The following is a 19,802-nucleotide window of genomic DNA, read 5'->3' as shown; positions in this document are numbered from 1 at the left end:
TCTTGCTATGTATATCCGGAGACAGTATCATAGGGTCAAGTACTGCTGTATCACACTGCTGTTTATTTAATGGAAATCAATAAAAAAAAAATAATAACCAATTCTGAACATAAAAGTAACCTCTAAAAAGGTCTCAACTCTTAGTAGAGACAAGGTACTGAAGATATCACATCTCTTTAAATTAAAAAATTCTGCATAAGCCAAAAACATTTACCTTTGCAAGTCCCGCTCGATGGGCACCTTGCGATTCCATGTATACCAAATATTTGTTGAAATCTTTGAATTCCTCCATTGTAGGGCTGAATGTCATTATTTTGCAGCTTGCATTTGGAGGGTTATCAGAGTCTGAGTCCGACATCCTGGCTGCAATTCCTCTTCCTAGGAAATATAAACAGTACGTAAGTAGTTTAATGACTGGAGACCCTCAATGCATTGACAGTTGTAGATTTCAAGCGCCAGATGAAATTCGAAAGAGTTACAGCAGGCGTTCAAACTCCCGGCCTTGCTCCCTCCCGTAAATTCCTGGCAGGTACACCATACAGGCGAAAACAGCACCGATGGGCTTCATACAAACTAACTACAAAGAATAGCATGACCTAACTGTAAAGCATCTCTAAAAAAACACCCAGACAGCAGTGCTTACAAAAGGTGCAGACAGTCCTCTAGGTCACTGCATAACTAACTTCTAGTAACCAAGGCTTCATTGAAAAGCCACTGATGCTCCGCTCTTGGAATAACGCTTAACGACACTCGTGATTTAATAAGAGAGAGAGTGTTCTATAAAATACTATCCATCAGGTTGCCTCCGAAAATAGACATTCTCGTGTCCTTAGTACCGTCCATTCAGTATTTCGCATCCTATCTAACAAGATCGCCTCTGCCTGGTACACAAAGCAGAACTCTTCGTAATAAGTGATTAATTTGTTGGAAATACTCATTTATATGCATGAAAACAATGTAGCACTAAAAGTCAATAGGTCTTAGAGAGCCCTGAGCTTCTTAGCCGGTGCATTAGCTGACAGAAAAGGAGAATTCCCAAAAAGAAGTAAATTCTACAGCTTAAATCAATAATAGCCACAAGTAGACTTCGATACCTTAGAGATAATAACGCATTTCCAATAGCTCATCAATTGTTTTATTGGCCTAAGAACAAAGGGCTTTATTTTGAAAGGGTGTGTGTGTCTTTATAGGAGAGAATCAATGTTTATCTCCACATGTGCTAAGTCAGGAGTGAAACAGATAGGTTATATAACAAGCAAGGTTAGTTTAGGGGGCGACGCTTATCCATCTCTCACCAGCATATTCTCCAACCCAAGCTTTCACTTGCCATCAGGGCAATAATACACATCCATTTGCTCCATCAAATGTGTATGCAAGCAAAGACTAGCTCACTTGCATTTTAACTTCTGCATAAAGGAGGTATGACAGGGTGCACAGAAATCTTGAAATGTGGTTGATACATGCATTTCTTTTTTTACTGTAATTATTTATTAATTTTCAAACATACATAAAGATGAAGCAAATGATATTCGGCAATAATTAAGGTCCTGATCATTAAACATCATAGAACCTGTAGTCACACAGATATGCATTTGTATATGAAATTAGACAACAAAAGGAAAAAAAATAATGGCATCCAGAGTAGCAAATATATGTAAGAAACAAACGAAGAGGAAAGATCACACTTCCAGTAAATAACTTTAAAGAAGCGTCTTCAATTACTGCTTTCCAGGTAACCAAACCATAAACAAGGAGTATATTATAACACTACCCTGTCCCTCAGTTTTGATGGTCTACCTTGGTTTAGTCAAGAGAGTCCCCAATGGCAACAAGGGATCAGTTCTGGAAAGAACAGAAAACAACACACAGAAAACAACACACAGGAAAGAATAACCTGCATGACCAATTTCACAGCCAGAGCAAGAAAGAATAAGAAAGCGATTATTAATAATAATTAGTAAACCCTGAATTGTAGAACATACGGGGAGGTGGTTTGACAAGAAACACAACGTTAACTGTCTAGCAGAGCAACTGCATAAAGAGATCCTGCAATATTCTCCACATAGCAAGCCATCCATGCTCAACACAAGCTTGGGGACTAACAAGGAATCGAGGTGGCATCGGAGGATGTGTTGATGAACCTTGCGGCAGCCCAGTGACCAACCCAGAGCGGTTTACCTCCCTTGCACAGAGGTTGTTGGTACCCACACTGTCTGCGATGGTGGTGTGTGGAGCCTGGGGACACAGAGCAGTGTTGAGTAAGGTTTGTTTTTCTTTGCCCCACCCCTTTATACTAGCAGAGAGGGCTGGCGTCGCTGGAGGATAGGGGGAAATAAGCCAGAAAAGGAGGGTGGGTGCACCCTGCCTCACATCCCATGACTCAGTTTGCTTTAGTTTTTCACCCTTGATAGTGCAGCCAGTGCTGTGCATCTCTAGACACTTGTTTCCGGAGAGTTGGCCTTCAGGAGAGAGCAACACATTCTTTTTCGGGGTGCTGGAAATGCTGCCCGAAGTCTTCTCATGTCTCTGTACCACTCGCTGGTGCATCAACCAGAGCTTGTCAGCTCATTAGCTCATGTGAGACTTTTCAAACAGGAGGAGGATGGGTGCATACCGCCTCACCTCCCAGCACTCAGTTTGCCCCGATTAATCATAGTAAATGCAGTGCAGGAGCCAGAAAAAGACCGGCCCTCCCCGCATGCACGCATTGAAGGTTATCTCACGGTGGGTGTCGGCTGAGCATGAGGGGTGGGTGTGGGGTCATACCTGGGCACCACCTTTCACTCTGTTTAAGGGCTCTGTTGCCCAACGCGGCACAATCCTAGATTGGGTCATAAAAATGGTGGTAGACCCAGGGCTTTAAGTGGGCTGGGTCTCAAGGGGTCTGAGCACCGGCAGTTTTTTTCAGGGGGCCTCGAAACGGGTCTCTATCGGGCTCTGTTTTGAGCCCTGACACAGGCGGTCCGTTTTTTTCCAGATTGCAGTGACCACAGTTTGCTGTCACTGCAGTCCGGAAAAAAGTACCAGGGCGCAAAACAAAGCCCGATAGAGACCCGTTTCGAGACAGCAGGCACATGGATGTGCGCTGCTCACTTCTCAGTAGTAGAGAAGTTACAGCATGACGTCATGCCAGGGGAGCGTTGTGGGGGAAGGGAAATCCTTTAGGAGTAATTTTCTTTCTGAATTTCCCTTCTCTTTCTGAAACTCAAGAGCAGCAACATTGTGCTGAGTCACCAGGGATTTAATTGGAAGCTTTGTCAATATTATATACATGTCATAGTTGCAGCTTATTTATCTTCTGCAACTAATAACCATTGACAAAGCCAATATTCCTTACTTATTGTAGGTATGATGTTACTTGTATCAAATATCTGGATGCAATGACAGAAACAGCAAAATGACAGAAACAGCAAAATAGCAGTCGGGCAGCACACTATGCTAAGCACACATTTTTTGCGTAAGTGATTTAAAGCCACGCCCCTAATTGCACTGGCCACGCCCCTTTGAGAGCCCCCCAGTTTTTTCATCCCACTTAAAGCCCTGGGTAGACCAGTGAATCGTTGTTAATGCACAAGTCTGCAGGTCTTAAAGATAGGAATGTTGCATTCTTTTCCCTCCATCTTCACGCACCCCCGAGATTAGCACACCCTAGCTAGGCAGAACGTGCAGATGAGGGTAGCTTGAGTGGCAACTGAGGCATGAAACTACAAAGAAATTGAAAACCCTAATAACCTAGACTAGGCAAGGGTGAGAGATGCACACCCAGGTTATTCTCCGAGGTTATTGGATCCTGTTACCTAACCACAGATTACGGAGATGAGGAAAGACAAAGTAGGTCGGCATATACAACAGTCGAAGATATATAACATCTCCAAAATGACTTCAGGGTACACTTAAACTGAACCTCCTGCCACAATTATATGACACTAGAATGTGCCATACTGACACTTTTCTCTCAACTATCCGTGATATCCACCCCTCCTTTGAGGGGTTATATTTGCGAAGTATGCATAGACATAACACTACTTCGTTAAAATCTCTGTTATTTAGAAAGCAGAGTCACTGAAGAAAAGGAAGACATACTAGCTACTCTACAGAGCAAAATGACCAAGCTGCTGGACTCTACTGCCAAACAGCTATACCACAGATCAGAAGATGCCAAAGGAATGGCATGTCCCAATAACCTACAGATTGTGCACATACCAAAGGTAGCCCCCTCTCCGTCTGAACTATTACTTGATGCCATCCAACTTATAGAAAAAGGGAACTGCTATAAGAGTGCTAATATTACCATGCAACACAAGCTTGGTCCAGCAACAGCACAAAGGCTCTACAGCTGTTAGGCAAAGACTCCGAGCAATGAGCCTATCCTATCCAGTGAAGCCTTGAGGGAAAATCACAATTTCTTTAACAACCCTAAAGGAATAGTCCACTAGGGGTAAGAAAGTAGGAAGACTGAACCAGGTGGTCGGCAACTCTTAAGACTCACAGGGGGTGGCAGAAGATGGTACCTCCCTGGTTTTTTGCTGGCACTACCTGCACACAGGGGCACCGGTCTGTTAAAGTGATCAGAGTTGGAAGACGAGGCATTAGCAGGTCCCAGCCAACCACCTGAAACCACAACCAAGGACAATAGGGAACTTTAAATGTACGTTACCTTACGTTTTTGAGTACTGCAATGTGTAACTATATGCATTGTTAGAAATTCACTTAATTTTCAAAATGAGTAAGGGTCTTGAAGACTAATTGGTATTTGGGCTCTATAGCGCCTTAGGAGAAATGGACAATTCTACGTTTCCTATGATTAAGTGATATATTTGTGTCGGGCTGGAACACAGGTCAACCTACAAATCCGAGACAGACCTGGTATAGGAAGCGGCCTCTCAGTATAGTACACTCAAAATACTCTTTTGTAGGCGAGGAGTTAGGCTTATCAGAGGGTAGTGTTCAGCCCATGCACTCGGCATGACTTTCCAGAGAACTTGTGGTATCTAAGGGTGCGCTTAAGTATCACAGGGGCACATCCACTCATGGAGATATGCCCACATATGGGTACAGTGCACCCTGCTGACGGCTATAAGGCCTGTTGTACTGCTATAGACTTACCTATACCATGTGCAGTGATGTGTAGGCATGGTACACAGGGATGGATGTATGTCATTACATCGTATACCAATACCATGCATGCCATCACAACGCAAAGGCACGCGTGGTAAAGCTATACTCGTGGTAAAAGTTTGCAAGGTAAGGGACTCAACCCTACCCTAGCCTAAACACTAATATTGTACCCCTGCACAGCCCTCCCAGACCCCCAGTCCTCTTCCTACAATAACACTACACTACCCTGCACGACCCCACTGACACTACCCTAAAACTCTGCACTACACAAACACTGCAACACTACCCTAAAAAAACACTACAACACTACCCTAACCCCTAAAACACTACACTACAAGACCACCCTAAAACACTACACTACACAAACACTAAAACACTACCCCAGCACGACCTGCCCCAACCCCCAGTCCGGTCCCTGCACTGAAAGACTACCCTGCACGACCCCCCAACACTACCCTAAACCACTACACAAACACTACAACACTACCCTAAACCCTAAAATACTACACTACACAAACACTACCCTAAACCCTAAAACACTACACAACAACACTACCCTAAACCCTAAAACACTACCCCAGCACGACCCTGCCCCTACCCCCAGTCCGGTTCCTATACTGAAACACTGCCCTGTACGACACCCCAACACTACCCTAGGCGCCATTTCATTTAATCGCCATTTCATTTAACGGTAAGTGCCGCATTGATGATTAGAATCATGATCACATCAGAGTCCCGGGGCTATGGCCAGCCATGTAGTACGAAGCTAAGCCAGTTACGCGGTATAAGAATCCAGCCACAGGACACCCTGCTTTCCAAATACAGTTATGAAAATTGACCTTTTGAACCAGACAGCTATAACCTTGGCAGCCCGAATTTAGATTAGGAGTCGGTTTCGTCTTGATGAACTCAGTCTTCCGCTGACCCTAGTCCAAAATTATTCTTGCAGGCAAGAACAACCGATGTGTGACGAAAAAGAACAACATATAAGGTATGTGCTGTACAAGCCCTGGGATCATGCACACATTTCATTCCTTTTCCAAAAACATATAACAGTCTCCTTTTCTCTTTAAACTTGCAGAAGCGGTTCTAAAAGCTAGGAGGCTGTCGATGCGCCCTCCCCCACATAAGCAAATGAGTAAGTGTAGAATTTTCACACTTACATTAAATTACATCAGATGGATTCCGAGACAGATTTCTTAAAAAACCTTTTTTCCTCTCTACTTTTCTCTTTTTACCCCTAAGTTGCTTTGATGAATATGAGTTGTGGAGCCACATACATAAAAAAACTTTTCGAAAGGAGACCGGCTGATCTCTTACAGAGGTAACCGAGGTCTACACGTTGGTGTTTTAAACGTGACTTTGTTGGTCAGTGGCTAACATTTTAATATAGTGTTACTGTCCTTCTTTCAGCTATTGGTCCTGATGAGAACTGGGTCTAATAGCACCAAAGTTCGAAACGCGTCGACCACGCATTCTTGTTCAACAAGTGCTACTAAAGAGGAATTCCCCTTATCTAATATACCGAAGAAGGTTAACAAAGTAATTAGGATATAGAGAGGGTACATATATATAAAAAATAGGCACCGTTGACCTTAATATTAGTCAAATTATAACAAGAAAATCTTTTCATTTTTCTATGTATTTAATTTTTCCATGTTTAATTTTTCAATGTTTAAGTTTTATATGTTTATGTGTTATTGTAACTGTTTGTAGGTAATGTCCAAAATTAATTTGTTTTATATGTTGTATAACAATTTTTGTAAAAGGTGGGTGTGGGTTGTATATATGAATCTGTGTGGTTAAATAGGTTTAAGTTTTTTTGATACAAAGAGATGAGCAAATATCAATTGAAAAGGAAATAAAAAAATACGCAATTTAATTTGCCTTGAGTCACATTGACTCACAGATGTGTCTTCAATAGAAAGTAGAATAATAAGCTTTTAACAGTATTGGCATTTCTCTTGGTGTTGTTGTATGAATGAACGGAAGAGCCAACTTGCTTACACAGCACGGTAGCATGCATCATTACGCTACTGCATCACGTCAGTCCTCAACGTCTCCTCGTCATTAGAAGTCACGTACAAGAGTAGTTACTTCACGCCATTTTGAATTATCGCAAAGTTGGTGATTCAACGTTCAGGATTGCAATTGTCACTTTATCTATTCACTGCACGCCACTACTGGTACTGTACTTTTAACTCATTTATTGAGTATTCTTTCTTTTATTATATTCTATTTCAATTTACCTTAGGAAAATATATATATATATATATATTTTTTTTTTTTTTACTCTCGTCATGGCTTCACAGAATTTCACTATTCAGCCCCCTCAACCTTTCTGACCAGCAGGAGCTGCGCCTTACATGAAATGGTTAGAATGGAAGGCTTATTTTTTTAAATGTCATCAAGACTATTGATGAAAATAACAAAATGTCCGCAGACAGAAAAAAACCTCTTTTTTATAATCTGTTGGCCCCAGAGGGTTAAAAGCTTACGATCGAATGCAAAAAGGAGTAGTAAGTGGAGATACTAATGAATTTATGTCTATTTTTAAAGATTTTGACAATCATCTTGCTCCCAAGGTCTGCATTGGTATAACAAGATACACATTTTTTTCATAGAAAACAAGAACCTAATGAAATTATTGAGGACTATGTATCTGTCCTCAGGCTCATTGCAGATGACTGCAAATTTGATCACCTTCAAGATCAATTCATAAGAGACCAAGTAGTTCTGCACACTAGGGATTCTTCCATTCAAGACGGTTTGTGGATAAATGGTGATGCAGAATTAAAAGATACTTTGGCTCTTGTGAGAAAAGCAGAGTTATCCAGCAGCAGTGCGAAAGTACCTAAAAATGAATCTAAAGTGGAAGATCAAACTGAAGTTACTGTCAGCAAAATTAGAGAAAAACCTAGTGACAAGAACAGAAAATGTAATGCTAAGTTGTTAAAATATGATTTGTTTAAAAAGATTGAAAACTTTAAGTGTTATTGTTGTGATAGTAGTTCACATTTAGTTCTACCAAATTCTGTCCTGCATTGAAACAAAGATGCTCAAATTTTAATATTGTAGGATATTATGCTGAAGTATGGCACAGGAAAAATTCTGCTAAAAAAATAATGTGTGTTGATGGTGATGAGACTAGTTCTGAGGATGAAGAACATTTGGTCAAAAAACTCTTCTCATATAATCACTGGTACTGAGAATACTAGTAGCAGTGATTATGGACTTGGAGAGTTATTTTAAACTAAATAGTATTGATAAGAAAGCAGATCACCAAAAGAAACCATTATGCTTAATATCTTTTGGTGGTGTTAATTTTCAGGTGTACGCAGATTCTGGATCTCCATGCACTATAGTTAATGAAGATGTTTGGGTAAGTAAATTTGTAAACACATTAGGAAATTATTTACTTCCACCTGATATCCATCCTGAAGGTTTCTCAGGAGAGAAAATTGATATGGTGGGTTATCGTTCTCTTTTGTTTCGATTTAAAGGAAGAGAAACATATGGTAAGCTGTATGTGTCAAAAAAGGGTCCTTCCGTACTTGGCTGGAAGGATCAATGAAACCTTGGTACAATACATAACCCTAACAGTGAAGATACTGTAATGTTATTAGATGAAAATACAGAATTGTGCAAGGATATTTTGAATTTGTTCCCAAAAGAATTCAGTAAGGAAATTGGTAGGATTGCTGATTTTGAACATCAGATAGTTTTGAAACCTGATGCTTGCCCAAAGGTCCACAAGGTTAGGCACATACCAATTTTATTGAGAAAGGAGGTGGATTTGGAACTTGAAAAACTTGTTAAGGCGGATATAATAGTACCTATTTCGTCCTCGCAATGGATTTCTGATTGTTGTCGCACAACGCAGTAATGGAAAATTGAGGCTTTATATCGATTTGAGACATTTGAACAACAATATTGTAGTGGATAAGTTTCCCCTGGCACAAAGTTCTGAACTGCTTAGTTTAATTAAAGATACCAATTGGTTTTCTACTATAGACTTATCTGCTGCTTATCATCAGATTCCCCTCACTAATGACAGTAAACCCTTAACTGCTTTCATAACTCCTTCAGGGTGCTTTCAGTATAAACGTTTACCCTTTGGCCTTGCTTCTGCTGCGGCAATTTTTTAAAGATTGATGCATCAACTTTTCAGTAAGTTTAACAAAGTACGATGTTTCCAAAATGACATTTTAGTTTTTGGAAAGGATAGACAGGAACATGATTGTAAGCTTAAGGAAGTTTTAAGTGTTTTAGAACAGAAAGGCTTAACTGTTGAACACACGAAGTGTAAATTTGCTGTAAAGTCTATTACCTATTTAGGACAGGTTAGCAGCGGCGAAGGTGCATCTACCAAATCTGCTTTGGAGAATTCTGTGTTAAGTGCTCCTCATCCTAAGAATAAGGATGAAGTACGTTCATTCATTGGATTGGTGGAGTTTTACTTCAAATTTGTACATAATTTCTCAAGTAAGATTTTCAATATCAGCCAATAACTCAAAAATAAAAATAAGTTCAATTTGTCTGTAGATTGTGATAAAGAATTTAAGGATATTAAAAAAATCGATTTCTAATGCATCAGCCTTAATTGCTTTTGATCCAGAACTCAAGAACTATATCACTGTTGACGCAAGTAACAAAGGTTTAGGTGGTGTACTTTCCCAAGTCAACCAGGAGGGAAAGGAATTCATCATTGCTTATGCTTCTCGTGCTCTTTCACCAACTGGAGAGACATTTTCAGTAATAGAAAAAGAGACCTTGGCCTGCATCTCGTCTCTTGAACACTTCAGGGCATTTGTATGGGGTAGGCTATGCATTCTTCGCACAGATCTCAAACCAGTGCTGAAACTTTAGACCACAGAAGGATTATTTAATGCTTCTCCTAGGATTGCTAGGATGTCACTAAGGTTGCAAGACTACATCTATAAAATTGTTTATGTTCCTGGTAAGGAGAATGTAGTGGCAGAGTTTCTGTCACGTATGCCCACTAATTTGTTAGACAGTTCAGTCCATGAATGAGAAAATATCCAAGTTGCATTGGTTCGCGATCAAGTTTTACCAAACAGTGACAAAAATAAATGAAAAAAGTTTTATGAGAAAGACAATATATTACAGGAAATCTTAATATTCATTACTAACGGTTGGCCATCTAAAAGTAATTTGCCAGAGGAACTTAGACAGTTGTGGGAGGTTTGTGATGAACTTTCTAGATCGCATGGGAATATCATGAGGGGCGACAACTTAGAGATGATATTATAAAATTGTGTCATGAAGGACATGGCGGTGTAGTTAAAATTAAGCAAAGAATAGAGCAATGGTACTAGTGGCCAGAAATGGATTTAGCTATTGAGAGCTCCATCAGAAATTGTGTATGGTGTGCAAACTCGGATAAAACTCTTGTTACCCTTAAACCGCCTATGGCTATACCAATAATTCCTAAATCACCACGGCATACTGTAGCCATTGATATAATGGGACCCATTGGTTCTCAGAACAAATATGTGTTATCTGTGATTAACCTTTTCTCAAGGTGGCCAGTCTTAAAAATTGTTGATAACGTTGATTCTGAAGAAGTTATTAGGTTTCTGGACTGCGTTTTTGTTGGTGAGGGACTACTTGTTAGTGACAATGGTGTCCAATTTACTTCTAAAATTGCAAAAAAATATTTTGATAGAGTTGGCATAAGACATTGTATCACATCATTGTACAACCCAAGTAGAAACGGCATGATTCAACGCTTTAAGAGAGTATTAAAAAATGCCATACAATCTGCCATTAATAACAATAGTGATTGGGAGCTGCAATTGATCAAGACTGTTTGGACGTATAGAACCTCCCCCATGATGTTTTAGAGGTGTCACCATTTGAGGTCATAAGAGGGAGAACAGTTCGTACTAAATGTAATCCGGAATGGATGTTTGATGTTCACAAATCTTGTGTATCTATGGATGTCCTAAGGTCTAGAATTGAGAACAAGCACCTTAAAAACAAGGAGGTGTATGACCTTAAACATAATGTCAAATCATGTGACATTAGTGTGGGTACTTGGATTAAAGTTAAAAAACCTTGGAAGGTGAAGAAAGGGGAAAGTCAATATTCTTGACCCATGAAGATTATTAAAATTGTTTGCAATGCTGTGCAATTAAATGATGGAAAGGTATGGAATTTGAAAAGCATCGCAATTCTTAAAATTGAAATTCAATTCTACAAGAAAAGTGAAGTTCCAGCTTTGTCAAGGAAAGCATCTCAGTATTTTATTATTGATGATGATCTTATTTGCAATGATTCTAATGGTACCAATATCACTCAGTCTGTTGTTCATGCTGATATCAGTGTTAATTGTCATGCAGCTGAAGAATCTTCTATTGCTGGCAATGGTTGTTACTCTGCTTTTGAATCTTCTTTTGTGGAGAGCAGAATGGTTGATACTAGTGTTAGTGCTGAAGCATCTGGAACAGTGGTTAACGCTGGAACAGTGGTTGATGCTGGTATCTTAGTCGATACAACTAATGTTACTGATTATGTGGATAGTGCAACAGCAATTACAGATACAACCAATGTTACTGATGATGTGGATGGTGCATCAGCAATTACAGCAGGTGAAACTAATGTTACTGACGATGATAACAGTGCAACCAGTTACTAATATTTGTATTGATGATGTTAGTGATCGCAATCGCTCTGTACGCACTCGCACTAAACCGAAATGGTTAGGAGATTATATCTGTGATGACCAATCTAATTGAATTGTATTTTTTTTTGTGATTACTTTTTACTTCATTGTATTATATTTCCTTGTATATTTATTACGGGGGAAGATGTTTTGTGTTTCTCTGTAAGTTAGTTGTTGCCTCGTGCCTAAGCACGAGGATTGGCTTAGTTGTGTACCTTTAAGTTAATTGTTACCTCGTGCCTTCGCGCGAGGAATATCTTCCAGTTAATTCTCATGTTAGCTTTTGAATATATGTTCCATGCTTCAGTCGTTCTTCCTGACAACCGGGTTTCTGATCTGCGGTTAGCCAGGGAGAGGAACTGAAGTTGGTGTGCTCCGTCGATGCCTATTTCATTAAATAAATCGTTTAAATCATCCTGGATTGTGAAGTCTTTTACACAATATTAGGCTAAATGACAACCCATGTTCTAAGAACTGATCGTTGAAGATTTCGATGACTTCCTCATAAGTTATTGAATTCAGTGATAAGATTAAGACTGGGATTGCTAAAAACTGCTAATCATTATCCTACTGCAGACTTAGTGTTGCAGGAAACACACCTACTACACACCCAAAGCATTCATATGTCTTACATAATGGCTTCACCAAAGGCTACAGGGGGCTAACTATTTTACTTCACAAAACGTTTCCATTCATTGTCACAAAATATTACCCGGAAGGCTGTGTCAAATATGTTATGGCATGCTCCATGATAGGCCCTAGACTTTCACTAACTTTATGTGCCATCCTTCCCCCCCCCTCTTTCAAGCACACAGACTAAACAGATTTCTCTGAGCTCCAAAATAGCAGACACCCCTCAGTGGGTCACAATTATTGAATGGAACTTCAATACTGTGATGAAAAACAAAGCAGATTGATGCAATAAGTAGAGTGTGGGTTCACATAGGTCCTCCCTATTGGCTGACTGGGCAACATAACTTGATGTGTTACGCACACTTAAACCCCAGACAGCTACGTCAACCAAGTCGTCAGAAATGCATTTAAGACTGTGGCACCTCAATGCCTGGTGGTTTACAGACCCAAACTTTATGATCTATTTTAGAGAAGTGATTGAGATACATTTGGCAATAAAATACAGGATACTGATGCTGCTAGAGCCAACTGGATGGCAGCACAATACATATAAACAAATCTGGTGACAAAGCCCGCACAATGCTAAGTTAACTCACAATGCATGGGAATAACAGTATAATGATTCCGACATCCAGAACGAGACTTGGAACTCTGGTCACCAGGCCGACAGAAATGGCACAAGTTTTTGAAGATTTCTATTTAAAAAAATGATATGATGCACATTACACACGGGACCTCCAAGTCTGTGCTGAAATAATATATAACCTTGCAGTTAGACAGCAGTCTGTCAGACTTACAACACCCACTGAAGGCTGAAAGGTTGACAAATGCCCTGGCCTCCCTGCAATCTATGAAGATGCCTGGCCTTTCACTAGAGCACCACAAACAATTGGCCTCCCTTCTGGTCCCACATGTTGGGTATATGTTCCAGGTGGCAGCCATAGATGAACCGTTCCAGAGGATATCTGTATAGTCACAATCACAGTCCTACTTAATCCTGGCCATGACCCAAACACATGTCACTCATAGACCAACTTCATTTGTCAACACCGAATCAAAGACTCTGGCTAAAGCCATGGGCCAATTATTCATCCCTGATCCACCCTGACTACAATAGTACTATGCCACAACGAACAACCAGGCATAACTTGTGCAGACTAAATCAAGTATTGGCCCACACAAAAGCTCCCTGGACCGGCAGTACTATTACTAGATACTGAAAAAGCCTTCGATTCTTTGACTTGGAATTATCTCGAAGATTTTTCAGAGAATTAATTTCAGCCACAATTTCTGATATATGTTGAATTTCTCTAAAACAGACCACTGGCTAGAGTTAAGGTTAATGGAGCGCAGAACCAGCCCTCCAAGACAGAAATGGGAACAACGAAGGTGCACTTTGTTGTACTTGCTATTCACCTTAGCAAAATAATCCATTGCAGCACTTATACATTGTGATGGACTGATTCAAGGATTGGATTGGGGTTCTGGCATAGATGATAGAGTCCCCCTGTATGCATATGTTCTGTCCTTTTTGCTGAAAACCTATGATGGACTGGCCAGATTCTTTTGAACATACTGGACATATCAGGCCTGGACTGGCCTGATACTTTTGAACATACTGGACATATCAGGCCTTAAGATGGATAGTCAATTGGGACATTCCATGATCTACCTTGTTAGGAGGCAACTCAGAGACTTCCTGGAAATCCCATCTAAAAATAGCCACAGATAGTTTCCAATACTGAAGAATGCATTTTACAATCTACTTCCAGTGGTGCTGTGACCGCAACCTTGATCTCCGTTAAGAAAACTACACCTGTCCTTAAACTGAAACTCACTCTTCTGCTGATCCTTGGTAGAATTATCACTTTTTAAAATGATTGCTCTTCCTCATCTACTATAATTCAAAACTACCCATATCAGATTGCCATACTCTTCTTCAAAAAGAAGAAAGAATGCCCTCACACACTCCGATAAGCGAGAAAAGAAACCATGAGAAGCATTTCAGAATTGCTTTCAATCCACCTTAGACGGGGTGCTTTTCATGGCAGATATCTTATCATACTATTGGACATCTCAGATCTTCATGATTAACAAACGCATTTTTGGGCAACAGGTCGACCCAGCATACCAACTAGAACTGCATGGCCACTTAGAGATAAATCCTTGCTATATGGTGTCCGGATACCTACATATTAACCCTGAGTTACTCGTGTGGTCACTGAATGCTGGCATGCAACACTTGTTTGGACAGAATGGGACCATACACAGTCACAAGAGACTGTGTGTGGGGAGATTATTATTATTATTACATTTCTTATATAGCGCCAGAATCGACCCCCGAAGGGGTATCTCCGCGCTTGCCTTGGGAACCCGTCCTGGTTTTTCCCTGTGAGATAGCCCCTACAGGGCATCCCCAAGGTGAAAGCCAGGCATCCCGCCGCGGGGGGGCCGTTGTGGAGATTAAGCAAGCTTAATGCCCAGAGTTGCAGAGTGTGAACCCATGATTAGGTCCGGCACCGAAGCGAGAATTATCGAGTCCGTGGACATATGAGCTCAACACCCTGCCGCGTCGGGAATCGAACCCTGGTCCCGGGTCTGACCTCTGCTTCAGGGTCTGCCTGCTCTAACCAGTGAGCCACACTTCTCCACAGATAGGCTAACACACTGGCTGTCTATCAGGATGTTAATATTGGGACCACACTGTTGTGTGGAGATTGGGACGGAAGTCAAGTACAGTTATGCCATGCCCTTGAGGCCCCTTAAACTGGTCTTGAACCCGCATCCTGAATTTAGTCCCTTAGATGCCAAACTGAGTTGACAATCTAGAAAATAAAAGAAGTGTCATTTGTATAGCATACAAATGTTATTAAGGCACCTGCCATGTTTCAAACCGTTACATTTCAATGGGAAAGTGATAAGTAACTATTCGAATTAGTTAAACAGGATTGTAAACATTCTGGGATGGCAGGTCACCCTCTCCCCTAATCCTAAAAGCTAATGTTGCTAGGCATTAATTGTAGGAATGTAGGATCTGCTTCTTATGGTTACCCCCACTTTTTGCTTGATGCTGTTTTTAACTAGTCTGACTGGGATTCTGCTAATCATGACCCCGGTCTATCTGCTTTCTCCTTTAAATTGACATACATATACTTTGGTACACTCCAGATTGGATACTGGGGTACCCTTATACGCCCCTAGTACATGGTACGCATGTACCCAGGGCATAGGCACTCCAGAGGCCTCCCATGGGCTGAAGCATGCATTATGCCACCCATGAGAGGCCATGCAAAATGGAACTAAAGGTCTGCCATAGCAACCTGTGTAAGCTGGTGTGTGCACCACTTACTTAGATATAGGTTCACTATATCTATTGGTCACTACACTTAAAACGTATAAGTCACCCCTATAACAGGCCTTATCAATCCTGAAGGCAGGGTGCTGGGTTTTAAGAGGTGTGGTGCAGCGGCCAGGGTGCCTGACTCCAGACCACAGGGTTCATGGTTCGATCCCTGGCACCGGTGGCAGGTTAGCCCAGCACCATGTGACTCTGGGCAATAGCTTGCTTAATCTTCCCGACAGCCCCCAGCGCCGGGACACCTCTCCAGAGGTAGCTGTGCACTTTACAAATGTTGGCATTTACATTTTATTTAAGAGGGTGGCCCTGCATGAGAAGAGCCTCTCTGCAGCCTTCGGAGACCATTCTCCCGGGTTGCCTGTGACTCAGCTGGACATATAGGTAGGGGTGCATTATAAACTTGCGGTAAATGCTATCTCAAACACGGCTGCATAGAAACATATTGTGTTTGGTATCAAACACCTTGGAATCATCCCTCCATACCGGTAAATGAATGATGATACTTGTAAAGCGCACTGTTACCCCATCTCGGGGTGTCCTGGCTCTGAAGACTGCTGGGGAACCCGTCCTGGCTTTCCCTGTGAGATGGTCCCTTCTGGGTATCTCCAAGGTGAAACCAGGCATCCCCGGCGTCTGTGGGGGGCCGTTGTAGAGATGAGGCAAGCTTAATGCCCAGAGTTGCCGAGTGTGATCCCTGGTTAGAGTAGGCACCGAGGCGAGAATTATCAAGTCCGTTGACCCTGGTCCACGACCCTGCCGCGTCGGGAATTGAACCCTGGTCCCGGGCCGTTCTCTGCTTCTGGGTCTGCCGCCTCTAACCAGTGAGCCACACCACTCCATGGTGTAGGAGGTATGATTCCACCCTTCTGAAGCAAGCTTTGTGGGGTCACTGTTCTATCCAATGCCAGCCTTCTTGACCCAGACAGCACAAAATGGATGCTGCCGACCAGAGAAACATTTCTACCCTCCTGCTGCTGAGCCAAGCTCGAGCAGAGGAAGGCAGTACAATAGGCATCCTGTCACAGGGAGGTGTGACCACCTCCCAGGCAGGATTTAGTGTATTGGGGCTGGGTGGGTGGGTGCACTCCGAGAGTGCCTGAAAGTCTGCACCTGGGGCACATTTGTTATCCCTGTACATAGTCCAGCTCAAACTAGTTCTGGGGCCATTAGCTCCTGCTCTGGTGCAAAACTGGACTAAGGACATGGGAGTAACCACACCTCTGTTGTGCGCCTCCCCTATGAGGGTCCCCTGAGATTTTACGTGGACAAGATTCTACAAGAAGAAACCACTGACCTTCGACGGTCTGGAGACTCTGGACTTCGACTGGGCCCGACTTCGTCCCCCTCACCCGTCCAAAGCTTGGTCTGTGCCCTTGCTCCATAAAGGCTCCGTGCAGGACCTGTGGTGCACAAAGGACAACTGAAGAATCTCCCTTGGAGTGAAGGAGTCACTCCCCTGCACTAGCAGACACCTCAATACAACGGACCAGTCTGCTGCTCCCGAGCTCCAGGGAACTCCAAAGATTTCAGCAACACAGGAGGTGGGTTTTTGAACGTCCCTGATGTCGATCTACCCTCTCAGCAAGTTTGAGGCCAGTATCCCTCGTGGGGACTGCATAACCTGAACCCCTGTGCACAGCGTCCATTTGCAGTTGCATATGCTTGTTGATGATTTCCGAGCTTGTGCATTGGACTCCGTGTAGTCCTGAACCTGAGCAATATTTGCACCAAATAATTCTGGCCTCATCGCACCGAGTGCACCATGGGCTGGTACTTTGCAATCTTTCTCGAGGTCCCCTTGCGACTCATGGTCATTCGGTCTGTGGTTCCTCCTGAGGGTCATCTTGATTTCTGTACAGCTTTCCTGGCTGCTCCAGACGTGCCCCGACTGCCCATTGCTTGGTGAGTCCCCTGGACCTTGCTGGTCCACACCGTATATAATCAAGAAAGAAGGATCACTTGTCCCGCATAACCAGGGTATGCAGGTATCGTTCTGACGATAGTAGTAGTAAAAAACCCTCATGCACGTGTATAGTTCGTGATTTAAGCGGTATAGCTTAGTTTCGGCCTCGTCGGTTACCCCTTCTGTTGCGGTTTCTTCCTCTCTGATTGTTGGTGAATTCATCCCCGCTCCAGTCTGATCCATCTGTTGATGATCCGCTATTGGAACCGTAGTTTGAAACATTATCATTAGGTTTAAAGTCCTTGTGACTGTAAGGGTGTATACGTTCCAGGGAGTAATTTTTTAGTTCTTTACCCAGTTTTTGTAGTTTGGATTGCGTTAAGTATTCCTGGGTTTCACTCATTTCCCTATTTATTTCTTCTAACCTTTTTTTATATCCAGTAACATGGACCATATTGTTTAATTTGGTCTCAATGACTTGGATCTTTATTGTGAGTTCGTCAGTAATTCTGGTGGCTGTTTTTATTATTAATACCAGGTAATCCCTTGTGCATTTCCACGAAATGGCCGACCAATCTTTGCGGAATGCTAGATCTTTTAGAAAGATTCGTGGTGCATTGGTCACCCAAAGTCCTTTTGAGGCTGCATTGACCCTTAGATATTCAGTCATGATTATTCCATGGACAGCTGTCCTTACTTGTTCTTTTTTAAATTCTGATAGTTCATCCCATTCATTACTGTTAGCCAGTGTTTGGGAGAGATCCTTCTCCAGTAGTAGCGGTGGTCGGGCGAGTATTGCGTCAATTTCTTCGGTAGAATAACTTAATCCAAGATGGTCTGCCATAATTGGTACCCTTTTGGTTCCAAAAGGTGGACGAAAGTGGCAAGTTTATGCTCCCACAGCTGTGCGCTGCTAATCATCAACAAATCAAGGTGGGGGGAGAAGGAAAACTTAATCCATTCAGTTTCCTTAGGCTTATAGCATATAATCAAGAAAGAAGGATCACTTGTCCCGCATAACCAGGGTATGCAGGTATCGTTCTGACTAGTCCAAAGTAAAAAACCCTCATGCACGTGTATAGTCCGTGATTTAAGCGGTATATCTTGATTCTCCGCTGTACTTAACACGTTGTATGCATAATCATGGGGTTTAGTTGTTATGCATCCTCCACCAGGAGGCTTTACCCTTGGTTAAAACAGTAGTGATCAGTGATTTTGCAGTGAAAAGTGAGGTGAATAGTTTAAAAATGTATCTTCATACTGGAATAATACATTTTATTTGTTCCAGTTCTGAGATAGTGAGAATTAATATTGAAGTTGTGTGACTGAGAGTGATAATGGCTCTCGTACACTAGGATTCGTGAACATTAGGTCAACATGTTTCAGCCCTTTGGTTGCCAGGCGGTCAAATGGGCTTTCTTCAGGACCGAGGTGTAGTGTGCACAGAGACCAAGGGCGTCTCTGTTTGTGTTAGGCAAATAGGTATGTCCTTGGATGCTTTCTTTAAGATCAATAAGGAAGTAATGTGAAATTTAATTCCTTGCAGGTCGCTGGGTACCTGTGGATGAAAAGGTAAGAAGTAGACTAGGGAATAGGGTAGTGGGGTTCATAGGTAACTAGTGTACTGGTAAATTTACCAGGAACATGAAAATTTCATTCAGTAAAGCGTCGCAATAAAAAATAAAAAATTAGCAATACTCTCGTTGGCCACACTAAGCTAGCAGTTAAGTTCAACTCTCCCAATGTGATGTGATATTATGGGTATAGTAAGGTATCTCTACATCGTTATTTAAAGTTTTTAGACACTCAAAACAGTGATTACTAGCAATGTATTTCCACATATCAGGTTAGATTGTGTAGCGATTGTTTGTGCCCCTGTTTTGTGAAAGTATACGAGGTAAAGACTTGTGCCGATACTCAATAGATCACAGACTTTCGTAAATTCGACACATACCTGAATTTTGAGTTCTTTTTGCCTCAACGGGGTCCCAGTGGGTCAGGAGACCTACTAGAAACAATAATGAATATCAATATACTTTTCGTTTTGGTAATACATTACGGTTTGCAGCGGCGGTGGCGTTGGCGTTGTCTTGTGCTACTTG

At 41.9% G+C, this 19,802-nt stretch overlaps 1 protein-coding gene across 2 annotated transcripts in view; it reads right to left on the bottom strand.

Moving 5' to 3' along the window:
* KDM4C (lysine demethylase 4C) overlaps positions 1-19,802 on the bottom strand; it is a 2,012,700-nt gene that overhangs the window by 1,891,787 nt on the left and 101,111 nt on the right. For both annotated transcript variants that reach the window (XM_086961357.1, XM_086961358.1), the window contains exon 2: positions 215-378. In XM_086961357.1, the coding sequence (XP_086817483.1) occupies positions 215-358 (144 nt within the window). In that variant the 5' untranslated portion in view covers positions 359-378. The remainder of the gene's footprint in view (positions 1-214; positions 379-19,802) is intronic.

The sequence above is a fragment of the Lissotriton vulgaris genome, chromosome 3_1, assembly GCF_964263255.1.
Source record: "Lissotriton vulgaris chromosome 3_1, aLisVul1.2, whole genome shotgun sequence".
NCBI lineage: Eukaryota > Metazoa > Chordata > Amphibia > Caudata > Salamandridae > Lissotriton > Lissotriton vulgaris.
This window is presented reverse-complemented; position numbering and strand designations above follow the sequence as displayed.